The sequence below is a fragment of the Pundamilia nyererei genome, unplaced genomic scaffold, assembly GCF_000239375.1.
Source record: "Pundamilia nyererei isolate P.nyererei 1_Seehausen unplaced genomic scaffold, PunNye1.0 scaffold00068, whole genome shotgun sequence".
Taxonomy (NCBI): Eukaryota; Metazoa; Chordata; class Actinopteri; order Cichliformes; family Cichlidae; genus Pundamilia; species Pundamilia nyererei.
Window position 1 is genome coordinate 917,141 of NW_005187469.1, and position 14,181 is coordinate 931,321.

Consider the following 14,181-nt stretch of genomic DNA (forward strand, 5'->3'; position numbering starts at 1 on the left):
TTTTTTGTTGTTGTTTTTGGTTTAGCTTGTTGTAAGGACAAAACTCATCTGACATCCTATCAAAATGCAAAGTGCAGCAGAGTTAATGTTGTGAATGAGCGTCATCTTCTCCTAACCCAGACTAATTAGTTTTTTGGTGCTTTTTAAATGGAGGTTCATTTCCCCACTTGGTACGGTTCATTTGTGCAGATGCAAACAAAGTAATCAAATTTGGGCGCAGACCAAAACAATTGCAGCGAGAACATTTGGAGACAGTGGTGTCAGTCCAGGTCCAAACAAACTCCAGGCACTGAACCCAGTGGCACGCTGCAAGTTTATGCAAACACCTTCTCATAGCCAGTATGTATCTGAGATGTGATAGAGTACCAAGAACATGCGGAATGTAGTAACCAGCCCTAAAATGAACCAAGGGCTCACTAGTCCAAAATTGTCCAGAACACAGCACCTTTTCATGCATTTATTTTTGTTGCTTTTTCTGAGACACATTTGGCCAGTAAATGGACACACTTGGTTTGTAGTGACTCATTTTGTTTTGGAGTTTTCTCTGTGAAAAGAAACTTAATCACAGGAAAAAGCTACAAGTACTCATGTCCTGATTCTAAAAAATTTACAGAGAATTTGGGTTGTCAGATAGTCAAACAAAACGGCAACTAAAATGTAATCTTAAAGTCATGCAAAAATAAATATAACTCTACCACACACGTGCTCTACAAATGTGTAGCATTTGAGTGAAAGTGGGATTTTTACACACATAGAATAGTTTGTATTTGTATATGTGTTGAGTGAGTATTTGCTTTGCTTGTTTTCTTTGATATGGGTAAAGATTTTTACACTGGCCTTCCATAGCCAGATATCTTCAGACATATTAGGATGAAAATGTGGGAAATCCAAGGTCAAAATGTGCTGTCTAAGAGAAGTGGGAATCATTGTTACTGTGATAAAAAGCATTTTGATTTATTGCTTCAAAATGGGACTGTAAAGCAGGCACACTGACCAACACTGCTATTACAAGCTGTCATAAATGTTACATTCACCTGGCCTGCTAAACAGTTTGTATTACAGTCATCTAGCTTAATTGAAAAGGTGTCGACTATTGTACTGTTAAAGGTATTTTGAGCTTAAAATGGCATTCAGCAGTCGCTTTTGTTACTTGTTTTGAACAAGTAAACAAAAGTCCTAGTTTTACATAGCCTTGTATCGAGTAGGTCTGCACATAACGTAGGTGATGAGATTGTGTTACTTTTTTAGCTTATTCCAAATTGGAAGCTTTGTTGAGCTAAGTGTGTTGAGTTTTAGTTTAGTTTAGTTTTTTTCGGTTCAGTTCAATGAACGTTAGCTTTGCCATACTTGGCTAACATCCTCTGTATGTGAGATGAGATCTTACAGTATGTTTGCACTACTCCCCAAGTACTTTACTTTCATATAATATTCCTTACAAATCCCACATGTCACATCCATATGCTTCATGTTTAAAAAAATAAATATGTCCATGGATCTAATTCAAATGTGGATGATACTTTTCAGATTTTTTTATTTTTTACTTTGCCTGATCCCTGCGTCCACCTTGGGTTTACCAACTTCCTACTGTGCGACTGACGTTACCTCGCTAGAAAAATCATTAAGCTCAATGGCACCATCTGGTGAAGTGAAAAAGTAATTGGTTTTATTATTCTACTGCTGACAAGTTACTTTTTATTTGAAACCATATGATATTGTATCGATATCTGGTGTCTTTGTTTCAACACAGCATCACCATATGTTATATCATTCGATTGCTGTATCGATTGCTGTATTGATTTTTTTTTTTTAATTACCCAGGCTAACATTAGCTAGTAAAATATTACGTTTATGCCAAGCTTGTGCTTTGTAAGGTCCTTATCGCTGAAAGTATCAAGCACACAAATGCACATGTAGCTTCTTTTTCTTCTTTTTTTTAATCCTTTATAAAAGAAATTCAACTACAGCTCAAAAAGCATGATTGCATCAACAATCTGCTGAATGATGAAGCCTTTTTTTTCCTCCTGGGAAATCACACCTCAGTTTATCTTATGAAGAATTCAATTAAAAACTGCCCTCAGCAGGGGCGGAGCGTGGGGGTGGCTTACTGGGCTTAAGCCCGGGTTGTTTTGTCAGAGCCAGCCATACTAAGGAGAGCTTAAGTTTGACCAGGTACCAAAGCAAATCATTCGTACCGTACAAATAATGTAAATATGACGGTGAATCACGAAAGATTGATATCAAACTGATCACTTGACCAATATTACGTTACTCGCTCTTCAAGTGAATCAACAAATGGCGAAATGAAAAGCCGAAGAAATGCTATTTTTTTTAGAGAGTCTTAGCTTACGTGTGTTTATTTCATATTTTCAGTTCTTACCCTCCCCGACTAAATCGGTTTCAGTAATGCACTGAAATATAAGAATGGACATTAGAGGGTTCTTTCAAAGAAAAAACTCAGGTAAATGTTATTTTATATATTATGCTTTGTATGTTGTTCAGTATATTTCTATGCAAAACAAGAGGGATTTCAGTACACAGCAGGATATTCACATTTGTAACCAGATATTTACATACACTTTAGGGAGAAAACATAAAACATTTTTACTGTACAACATTAATTTAGAGTAAACTTTTGTTTTAGATAAATATTGAAATGTCTTTTGAATTAGTTAAATGTCAGAATAAAGAGAGACAGAGCTGTCTATTTGTTATCACTTTCATCAAATTTAGGAGTACATGTACGCTAAGTTTATTGTTAATTAATAAGAAAACTCCAGCCGATTCCATTCTGAGCTGAAGAAGCTTCTGATAGGTTAGTAGAGTCCATGTGAGTAAACTGGTGGCACAGCTGTGGATGCATATAAGGCAAAACACAGAGCCTGTTTCTGTGACATGGGAACATCAAGAGATGTCAACCAAAACACCAGGAAAAGAATTGTGGAGCTCCATAAGTGTGGCTCAATTTTGAATACAATTTGGTGCCATTTGCAATTAAGAAATACAGATAGTTTCTCTCTTTACTCTTAAAGTTAACAAATATGTTTTTTATATTTATCAATCTAAAAAAATAAACATTTAGTCTGATTTGATGTTACAATTAAAAAAGTGTTTTTATCTGAAGAGTTTGTAAATATCTGGTTTCAACTGTATATTTGATGATTGTCAGCACAAAGAGGGAGAGAGAGGAAGAGAGAGGAGAATGAGGACAGAACAGAGATGGAACAAGAGCAGGTGAGACACACATGTTAGTCAAATGGTTGTTTACCAAAAGTATCACCGTATCATAGGTACTCATGTATCTCGTACCGAGTGTTTCTTTTTAGGTTTGCTATTTTTCAAATTCTATATTTACTAAGTTTGGCAGCTTGTTTGCACAACAAGGCTAAATAATTATATAAACTTTTCTCAATCTAAATAGTGGACTTTGGTAGAATTAAAAAATAAGTGTAGTGCAGGTCTATGATGATTTTTAGTGCTACTATCATCTAGTTCTGATTCTGGTTCTGTCTTGGTTAAATCCTAAGTAGTCCTGATTTTGAACTGTTGTAGTCCTGTTTTAATTCTGGATCAGTTCTGGGTCTGGTTGAATTGGGGTTTAGTCCTCGTGTCTTGATACAGCCCCGATTTTGTTCTGCCTTGCTGCTTAATTAAAAAACTAGTTTAAGGTGTCCTGCACATGTGATATATATTTTTCCCTATATGAAGTCATTCTTTTTTGAACAAAACTCAAAACAGAGCCAATTAACCTTTTCTCCCCCCCCCCAAAAAAAAAAAAAAAAATCCCACATGCATACTACCCTTTAGGTTCTAAGCCCCGGGTGTTTCAAATGTCTGGCTCTGCCTCTGGCCCTCAGCCTTCTGTTCCAAACCAGCGGTGTCAGCTGCTCATAAACTGTGTGAAATCTGAGTTTATCTCTCTGAATTTACTCTGTAATTCATTTGATTTGTTTAATAGTCTGGTTTTAATAAATTCCTCAGCTGCTTGCAGTCATTTTGTGGCACTGTTTCTGAATGTAGATGAATGTGTGACCATGTCTTAGTCCTGAAAGCTGTGCAGTGTGATCTTAACCGAATAACAGTGTAACAAGTAATTTGCAGTAACTTTTTATTGTGATTTTTTTTTTTCTTTTTATATGCTGACAGGTCGATTCTTCCCTCTGATGGAGGAAAAAACCAAAAAAAAACAAAAAAAGTTGTGATTATGTCTGTGTAAACCACATTAGAGCACTCAAATCTGTGATAAAGAGAAAATTTGCTTCATACTTATTGATTTCTGACTCAGAAACTTGATTATTACTATAACTCATTGTTCTACATCAGACTTTCAGCTTCACCTTCTTTATCCTTCATAGAGCAATGACATGAAATTTACACCCCAGGGGCCAAATCAACCCAGTAATAGGTTGCCATCTGGCCCGCAAACAGTTTTCTGTTTTACTAAATGAAACTGACTGAAGAGGATCAAAGCTTTGTTTAATGTTGTGTTAACTCTTTTCAATGTAACCACAGTATTTTTACCTGTAGCTTTAGAATAGATAGAAATAGATTATTAGGTGTGGGTGACATAGCCTCCAAATTATATCACTATATTTCAAGGAAATTCTGATAATATTTCTGACAGTAATGGGAGAAAACATTATTGGAAGCACTTTTTGGTGCTTCCAGCTTACGGGCAGTGGTATTTAGTGGTATTTATTAGTGTGAATAAAAATAAAGGACAGTTTCCATCCTTCTTTTCCAGTGAGTTCATGCCATGTTGACAGAGTACCTGATTCAAAGGGAGAATCTGTTGCTACAAGGCACCAGCAGCAGCAGTACAGTGCAATAGCAGTGACACATTAAATTAAGAACAAAATTAGCCTTCGTACTATTTTCTTTGTAAACTTTAAATCAAATTTGCATAACTGCTAAATACTTTAACCCCTTAGCAGTCCAATTAGTCCCCTAAACCATCCAATGTACCGTGGGCGGTACGTCCGACTGCTAACAGGTTAACAGAAAAGTAACTTAATCATGTAACTCCTGAGGAGTCGGCACAATAGTGTGAAAGTTGAAAAATATGTTGTACCTGGAGTGTTTGATCTTGAGATGAGCTTGTTAAAAGCTGCTTAAAGCCCACACATGACCAGCTAGCATATAGCTAGCATGTCCGCCTTCATAGACTAGATGTTTTTGATGGTGTGTTTTTTGCCTCAAGTGATGAAACAAGTTTGTTGTTTCCACCTTTAGCAGGAACAGTTTTGTTGCATATTTTGTAAAACGTTGAGCTTTCTTGGAGGTTGTTGTAGTAACTCCCTGCTCCTTTTTTACTAAATTGTCATCAGAGTCACACTCAGCTCTCCTTGTTAGTAATGCCTGGGTTATTTTTGTCATTGTGTGCACTAAGGAGCATAAACGCTTGATATCGTTTGATATCATGATATGATACTTTCATATCGCATCATTATACTGGTATTATCAGGCAATATAGTATGGCACCTGTGTATTAACTTATCAAGTTAATAATAATGACATGAACTAAACTATGTTTGGTTTTTATTTATTTAGCCTTTGCTCACATACATTTCTTTTAATTCTTGGCAGGTTTGAGGACCTCTGATCATATAGGCTTGCCTGGTGGCCAATCAGGCAACAGCCAGGCTCACTAAGGAGGGAGACATACAGTGAGACTGGGAGACGTTTTTTTTTTTTGAGCACACCAGCACTGCTTTACCCACCTCACGTCAACCTCAGCGTCATGTCTATCCCCAGCGGCAGCCCGGAAAGAGAGAGCTCTGGTGGGGCTCCCCCTCAGCTGGAGTGCCCTTCCTCCCCACCTGGCATGGATCCAGATCCCTCATCGAATGGCAGCCCTGTGCTCAGCCCAGACTCCTCTTCCCACGATGCAGTGCTGTCAGCACCTGCAGCCTCCCCAGCAGACTCCGAGAACTTGAGTCCTGATGAATTAGAGCTGCTAGCCAAACTGGAGGAGCAGAACAGGTAAGATCAGTAGTTGTCATTGTTGTGTTAAGCTTTTAAACTGAAAACACAGCAGTTTTTTAGCTTCAATGTGGCCCAGGATTTATTAACTATTTGACTTTTTTTTTCTTGTATAGGAAGCCAGTCAAATCAAAGTCTTTGTAACAAACCTTGTAGCACCATATCAGACTAAAAAAAAAAACAACTGCATGAGAGCTGCAAGTTTAATTGCAGTTTTCACAAGAAAATGAAAACTGCATGTTTAAGAACCCTGTTTATGTTTGATGCACTGATTGAGGCATGTGCAAAGTGTTATAGCAGCACAGCATTGTTATCAGAATGCGGTAGTCTCTTTTTGCAGAAAATCTTCCCCAAAAAATCTGCTTCCGCCTTGATTTAACACGGAGATGCCTGAAGAGATTCGCCTGTTCACAGGGAGATGAAGCTGAAAAGACACTAAAGCGTATTGCATGCCAGCAGTTATGACTTCACATTTGGCACACACCACTGAGCACAAGGACAACAGTGAGGATGAACTGCTGTTAGAGTCACCAGGCAAATCTAATAAAAAACACTTAAAAAGATTGGCAACTTTGGCCCAAAATAAGCATTTTTTTTCCTATGCAGATTTACTCACTATTACATTGTCAATATCTGCCTCATCTCACCTGAAACTCTGAATGAATGTCTTGGTAATTGAAAAATTGGAAAATTACTATTATGTTCATGCCTGTGAGTGTATGTAAACTTCTTACCACAACTGTAGATACTGTGAAGGAACGAGCTGGTTAGGCATGAAGTCACAGAGCAGTTACAGAAAAAGTAGATTTTATTTTATCTAAAATTGCCAAGAAAACCCAACAAATTTTTACAAAAGTTAAAATATTTTTATGAATCCTTGAAAGAGATCAAATAAATAGCTAAACTCAAGTTGTGTTATATAATCCCCTGTTCAGTGTTGGGAAGGTTACTAAAATGTATTCCACTACAGATTACAGAATACATGCCCCAAAATGTATTTTGTAACGTATTCCGTTACATTACTCAATGAGAGTAACATATTCTGAATACTTTGGATTACTTAATAATATATTATCATGCTTTTTACAACTACATGACTGTACTATTGCTGTGTGATTTATTACTATTACTGAAGGCTACTCGCCATACCAATACCAACTAGATTTTTAAATCTTAATATAAAATGAGTAACAGTAGGGTGGACATTAGGTAAGGCTGCACTTTTTGCGGCGATCACAAACTATTCAGCACGTATATAAAACAGGTCCCATAGTAAAGGGACCTCTGGCTAATACGTCGGGTTGCGTGTCGGGCTGGTAACCGAAAACTAGCTTTACTTTGTTGTCTGGGTCACCTTTGCTAGCGAGAGGCAGAGAGAGGCGTTGAAAGGCTGCTCCAACAGAACTTATTGTTTCGGAGAAAAACACGAACACAGTGTACAGTCGAGTCTTAATAGCTTACTTACAACTGGGCTACACTGCCCATGAGGCTACATTCTTTAGGGCTATGCCTGTAACTACAGCTGGGCGATAGAACGATAACGATATGTACGATATAACTTTTACTCGATAGAGAAATTAAGCTATCGCGATAGACCTCGCCGCTCTTGTCCTCTTAATTTGGATTGGCTGACCTTTTTTTTTTTTAAGTAGCGCAGAGCCGAACCAATCACAGCCGCAGCATCACGTCGCGTGACTTGTTACATACAGCACAAGTGCCAAGCCGCACGTGTGTTTGTTTGGGAAGCAGCCAGCGGGTAATGGAGCCAGCGCGTAATGGAGGAAATGAGTGTGCCGACTAGAAAAATCAACCGAGCGTGACCGAAGAGAAAACAGATGATGGTTCCAATGCCGGAGAGATTGTCGAACGAAAGAGCCATAGAAGTTCCGTAGTGTGAAGGTATTTCGGCTATTTCAAGTCTGACAAAAAACAGAGTAGCGTGCACTGTAAATTGTGCCGAAAGCAAGTCTGGAAATACAATGAACTGGTGCATGCGTCACACTGTGCGCCACGTTATTGTTTCGGTGAAATGAATTTCTACAATACTGTTACTGTTAATTCTACTCTCTGCAGTGTTTAAATGCTTACATATACACACAGTTACTGTCCGTCCACACATACGACTCGGTTCTGCTTCTATGCCCCAGCTTTGTTTACTTTTTCCCACCGAGGCTTCTAGACTTCTGATTGGCCAACATTTCTGCACGGTTAGGAATCTAGCGCCACCTGCTGCTTTGGCATGTTCATAGCAGCGTTTTCTTTCATTTCTCCCTTTATGTGTGGACGGGATTATTTTTTAAAACGAAAACGGAAAATCTCAGTTTTCAAAAATACCCGTGTACGTTTGGACGTAGCCTCAGTCTCTGACTGGAAGCGCTAATTCGTCATTCGGCTTTTGTCAGACTAAAGTAACTGTTAAAACTGTTTGAAAAGCTCAGCTATACAACAAGGAGAGATTGAGAATTTCCTTTTAGTTCTCAGTTTATTTGATATTGACAAAAGTTAGTCAGTTTTGTCTGTTTTTCTGTAACACAAACTAAGATTTATTTTTAGAATTAATATTTTGTTTCTAAGTGGAATTGACAATTTAGTCTGTTTCATTTGTTCTATTTTGAAACTTAAACGCTTTAGTGGCTGCCTTTTGTGTAGTTTGCAATATTTGCCGTTATCTATCTGAAAAAGTCTCATGTTCCTTAAGTACATCTACCCTGTTGAACTTATTATGGGAAATAAATATTTAAATAAAAACAAGCTGCTGATTATTTCACATTTTACTTGTGAGCAACGGCACATTTAAATCTTACAAATACAGTTATTTGGCTTATATCGTGATAGATATCGTTATCGCCTGAAATGAAAAAAACATATCCTGATATGAAAAAATCTCATATCGCCCAGCTCCACCTGTAACACTCTGCCTATTGCCTTCATATTAAATAATTTTTTGAACAATAATTTTTACAAATATTTTGTCACATCATTATGCGGGCCGCAAGTAGAGGTGACAAGGGCCGCAACATTGAAACACAGGCTTTAGAGGCTCTTAATGCGTGTTTTGTTTGGGTTTCCACCAGCGTGGAATTACCAAAAATACAGAGGGGACAGCCTAACATATGAAACAGGAAAAGACCCCTGTGTAATCCCTTTTTTTTTTTCTTTTTTTTTAAACAAAGTAACCGTATTTGGAATACCACCTTTTAAAATGGTAACTGTAATGGAATACAGTTACTCATATTTTGTATTTTATATACGTATTCCATTACTCCCCAACGCTGCCCGTGTTAATATTACAACTAACTGCTCAAACAGAACAGACCCAAAATCAGCTTAAACAAACCAAAGACTGACCCAACAAACAAGAGACAAAGGAGAGATAAAAATACTGCCTCATCCGATCAAATGAGAGACACAAGAAGAACATACACTCTAACAAATGAATTCATTAGAAGGAAACAAACCCAAGAGTTATAGTTATAGTAACTATTGGTTACTTTATATTAACTTAAATTAATTAGAACTAAAGTCAAGAGTCCAAGGAAATAGTCCTGGATTCCTGGGCATTCCAGGACGTCAGCAGCTAAACGGACTCCACGGCATACTAAGGTTAAACTGTGTACCACAAATAGAACCAAGGTATTTCAATAAATGCTAAACAATTACGAGAATGATGTGCGATATCAAAGATTGTGTTGTCAAGTTTGTGTTCGTGGAACTCAATTATGATGAGAGGTTCCCTGCAGCAAGGAGCCTTCATGGTGTTACGGCTTCTTTCTAGGGTTGTTAAAGTTCACATATGGAACAGAAAGGAAACACACAAAGGTACATCTAGATAGAAATTCGCATTGAAATTACCATTTTTGACATCCAAGTGTAATGGAGTCAGGCATGATGGAAAGTAGGATTTATAGCAAATATAAAACTTTTCTGGTTTTCTGATTAATACAGCTGAATTGTGTAGCCTCTGTTAATAGTCACGATAGCAGGAGGGTCACATGAACCACCATGGGGTTCACTCAAGACCAACTTTCTTTAGAGAATAAAATTTTATAATCAAAAAGGATTAAAATAAGATACTTTGCAATTTCTATGTTGTGTGTTACTTCAGGAAGCTCTGTGTTTCAGGATCTATTTTTCCAGGGATAAATTTGAAAATTTCTTTTCTTGGCTTCAGAGAAAATAATTGTTGTTGGTTTTTATTCAAGGTTAAGGTTTAATCTGTGTTAGGTAATGTTTAATCCCACACAACCAGGAGCACTAGCCTTTGCATTGGAATTTGTATTTATAAATGTGTTACCTTAAATAATCCACCACTGCAGAAGGAGTGTTTTCATTAGGCTGTATTTACTGCCATCAAGCTAAAATCCCAAGAAATCACATTGAGAAGAAGAACAACAGTAGCACATTTTCAGCTTCACAGCCAGTCCCAGCAGAATGGTCAGAGTGCTGGACGGAGGTGTAAAGTGACTTAAAAGAAACCGACATTTGAGGTCAAAGTGGACTGAACCTTGGAGTAAAGAGCTGCCCTTCTTAATCACATCACCTCTGCATTTTGCTGCCCTGCTGTACAGCAGACTCCACAAGGACTTAAAGGAAATCACTCGCCCCAGCCTATATTTGAGTTAGAGTTCTTCCAAATTCAAACTCATAGTTCAGGAGCATTTTAGCTTTAGCTTAGCATATAACCATTAAACGCCCTTCCCACCTAAATAAATGAATAAATAAACCAAGGGGAACATGCCTTGCAGCTGCTGGTGCCTCTCTAAATTTAGCATTTTTTGCAATGTCACATTCTGCCTCTCGCTCTCGCTTATCTTAGCTTAACTCTCCAGTGTGTAACATAAATAAGCTCTCCTGTGTGATCAGTCATAAATTCAGCTTCCTGTTCTCATAATCTGTGTCTTCACGCAGGTTGCTGGAGGCTGATTCCAAGTCCATGCGGTCAATGAGTGGCTCGCGACGCAACAGTGGCTCCTCGCTGGTCTCCAGCTCCTCGGCCTCCTCAAACCTGTCGCACCTGGAGGAAGACACGTGGATCTTATGGGGCCGCATCGTCAACGAATGGGAGGAGTGGAGACGCAAGAAGGACAAACTCCTGAAGGTGAGGGGAGAGTCTGGCACTTGAAGTGGAGAATGAAGTATTTGGAAGGCACATGTGGTTTTTTTTCACTGAGAATGAGTCACTGAGTGCGATTCAAAATAAGAACACCAGTAAGGAAATTATGAGCCTCCTCATTTTATTTTTATAGTTGGCGGGTCACATTTCACAAGTCAATTTTCCAATTTGTTTCCTAATGTCTGACTCATATTCTAGTTTGCTTTGTTTTTTTTAAGTGGCTGGTTGGTCATTTATAGCTTTGCTCACAGACTATGACTGGTTTATTTCTATTCGTGAAGTCACAGTGGGTCTCCTTTTTCTAGCTGTCTGCAAGTGTGCTCAAAAATGTCTCACAGTGTTACCCTCAAATTCAGCACAAACAAAAACACTATTGGTATGAAGCTGTCTTTTTTTGTTTGTTTGTTTTTAATACAGTAAAATACCAATAATCCCCTCTATCTGCCCTCTGCCTCCCATCCCTCTCTTTGTCTCTCTGTGTCCTCCATCACAAAAAGACTAAACCCCCAGGGAAGACAAGACGGATGAGAGAGGACACAATAAAAATGAGTCAGGGGAACCTGGGAGCTCACACAAACCAAGCAAAAATCTATAAGCAGGCTATAAATGCTGAAAATAGAAAATAGCAATCCATCATAATTTACAACTGAGTGTGATTACAAAACGATGCTAGATTGTCCTTGTAAATATAAATCTGTTAGCGTTTCATAATTGAGTTTGCGTTGATGTCTTTTCTTCTGACGTGCTTTAATATCTGTAAAATGACATCTTTCAGTATATAAAGAGGCTGGGTATTAATAATAATAATGGATTGCATTTATATAGCGCTTTTTGGGGCCCTCAAAGCACTTTACAATTCCACTATTCACTCACACACCGATTCACACACCGGTGGAGGCAAGCTACAGTTGTAGCCACAGCTGCCCTGGGGCAGACTGACAGAAGCGAGGCTGCCATATCGCGGCTCGGCCCCTCTGGCCATCAGCAGTAGGTGAAGTGTCTTGCCCAAGGACACAACGACCGAGACTGTCCGAGCCGGGGCTCGAACCGGCAACCTTCCGGTTACAAGACAAACTGCCAACTCTTTGAGCCACGACCGCCCTGTACTCTATTTTAATATCACTCGTTTCACTCTCTCTGTCTTCCAGGAGTTGATCAGAAAGGGCATTCCTCATCATTTCCGGGCCATCGTGTGGCAGCTTCTGGGCAACGCCACAGACATGCCGGTGAAGAACCAGTACTCTGAACTGCTGAAGATGTCCTCCCCCTGTGAGAAGCTAATCCGCAGAGATATCGCCCGCACCTACCCTGAGCACGAGTTCTTCAAAGGCCAGGACAGCCTCGGACAGGAGGTCCTCTTCAATGTCATGAAGGTGAGAACTGCAGCGTTTGATCACCTCAAGGTCTGAATTTATCAGGGGGAGGGGCTTTTTTTGTGTTTTTGAAACATGGTTTATCATCTGTAAAAACGGACTTATTTACACTGTGAGCTTTGAAATATGTGTATTGGTCACACTGGAGAAAAAATAAGACCAAACCAAAAATGGTTACAAGCACTAAGCGCTGATTTTGGTTGAGCCGCAGTCTTCAATCACTCTGTAGTGTCACTGTAGCACAACAGATGGATGAACAGTCAACTTTCTGGAATTTCCTTCACTTGCTTTCTTAAATGACACATCTACAAATAAATGTCTGGACAAGAACGACTAATATGGATATGTTGATTTGACAGTGGTGTGAAATTATTGTATTTAGCTATTGTATTAATATATTTTTTAAATTCCGACTTTATTTCAGAATGACAGGAAGTGCTGTGTAGTTTTAATGAAACCCTAACATGCAAAACTAAAAGCCATTTTTAAACCTTTAATCTTTCTGCAACAAATGGAAGGATTTGATTGGCTGTGTCTTTTTGATCAGACTGAGTTTTACCTTCGTAATGTGATTTTTGTTCCTGGGGAGAAAAACAAATTGCAGAGACACACAAAAATGTGGAAATATGTTTACTATCATGGAGACAAGCTCGTTTCCTGTCTGCAAATCAGTCGAGCTCCCTTGTAGCTGAGCTGCTCAGGAAATGAAGGGACCTCTGTTGACTTGTTGGTCCTGTCGCTAGGTCTGATTGTCCTGTCACAAATAAAGATGTATTTTTCTAAACATACAGAACAAAGTAACTGAAATCTGTTGTGTGTGTGTGTGTGCATCCTTTTTTTCCTTTTTTCAGGCGTACTCTCTGGTGGATCGAGAGGTGGGCTACTGCCAGGGCAGCGCATTCATTGTTGGATTGCTTCTAATGCAGGTAATTGTCAAACGGTGTCCTGCAGGAAACTGAACCATAAGAGAATATTTTTGCTTCAAGGCTCAGCACATTTTATCTGTAAACAATGTCTCTATTATAGCCACAGTTTTTTATGTAGCAGGTCTTTGAAAAATTAAAGTGCAGTTAATTTGTTTTTTGAGATGGTGTATAATACAGAGTCCAGCACAGTTTGATTTCTAACAATCTTCTCGCCTTCTCCCAGATGCCAGAGGAGGAGGCCTTTTGTGTTTTTGTTCGTCTGATGCAGGAGTATCGCCTGAGGGAGCTCTTCAAGCCCAGCATGGCAGAGCTCGGTCTCTGCATCTACCAGTTTGAATATCTGCTACAGGTAAAAAGGAAGCAGGAGCGTGCATCTAAAAAACGATAAATGTTGCAGTGTGAACGCTCTCCACAAAGGGGCAGCAGATCTTTCTTTTCTTTTTTGTTTTTTTAATCTCCAGCACATCACTTCCTTTTCAGGCATGTTCTCTTGGGTCTATTTTAGTTTTTTGAGATGTTAACTTTCTTTACTGTTTTTGTTTTTTGTTAACATTTGCGATTTCAGGAGCAGCTTCCAGAGCTGAATGTCCATTTCCGGTCCCAGAGTTTCCACACTTCCATGTATGCCTCATCCTGGTTCCTCACGCTTTTTCTCACCTTTCTCCCTCTTCCTGTCGCCACACGCATCTTTGATATTTTCATGTATGAGGTAAGAAATATACAAAGCATACAAAATATCGAAAGATTGGTTATAACTGTGGATATGTTCCACCTTACTAATTGTGTTTTT

At 38.7% G+C, this 14,181-nt stretch overlaps 1 protein-coding gene across 1 annotated transcript in view; it reads left to right on the forward strand.

Annotated features, from left to right (window-relative positions):
* evi5l (ecotropic viral integration site 5 like) overlaps positions 1–14,181 on the forward strand; it is a 48,911-nt gene that overhangs the window by 14,755 nt on the left and 19,975 nt on the right. Inside the window, 6 exon segments of the mRNA XM_013911624.1 lie at positions 5,584–5,979; positions 10,888–11,077; positions 12,241–12,465; positions 13,317–13,391; positions 13,615–13,740; positions 13,957–14,100. Coding sequence (XP_013767078.1) covers positions 5,738–5,979; positions 10,888–11,077; positions 12,241–12,465; positions 13,317–13,391; positions 13,615–13,740; positions 13,957–14,100 — 1,002 coding nt within the window. The 5' untranslated portion in view covers positions 5,584–5,737.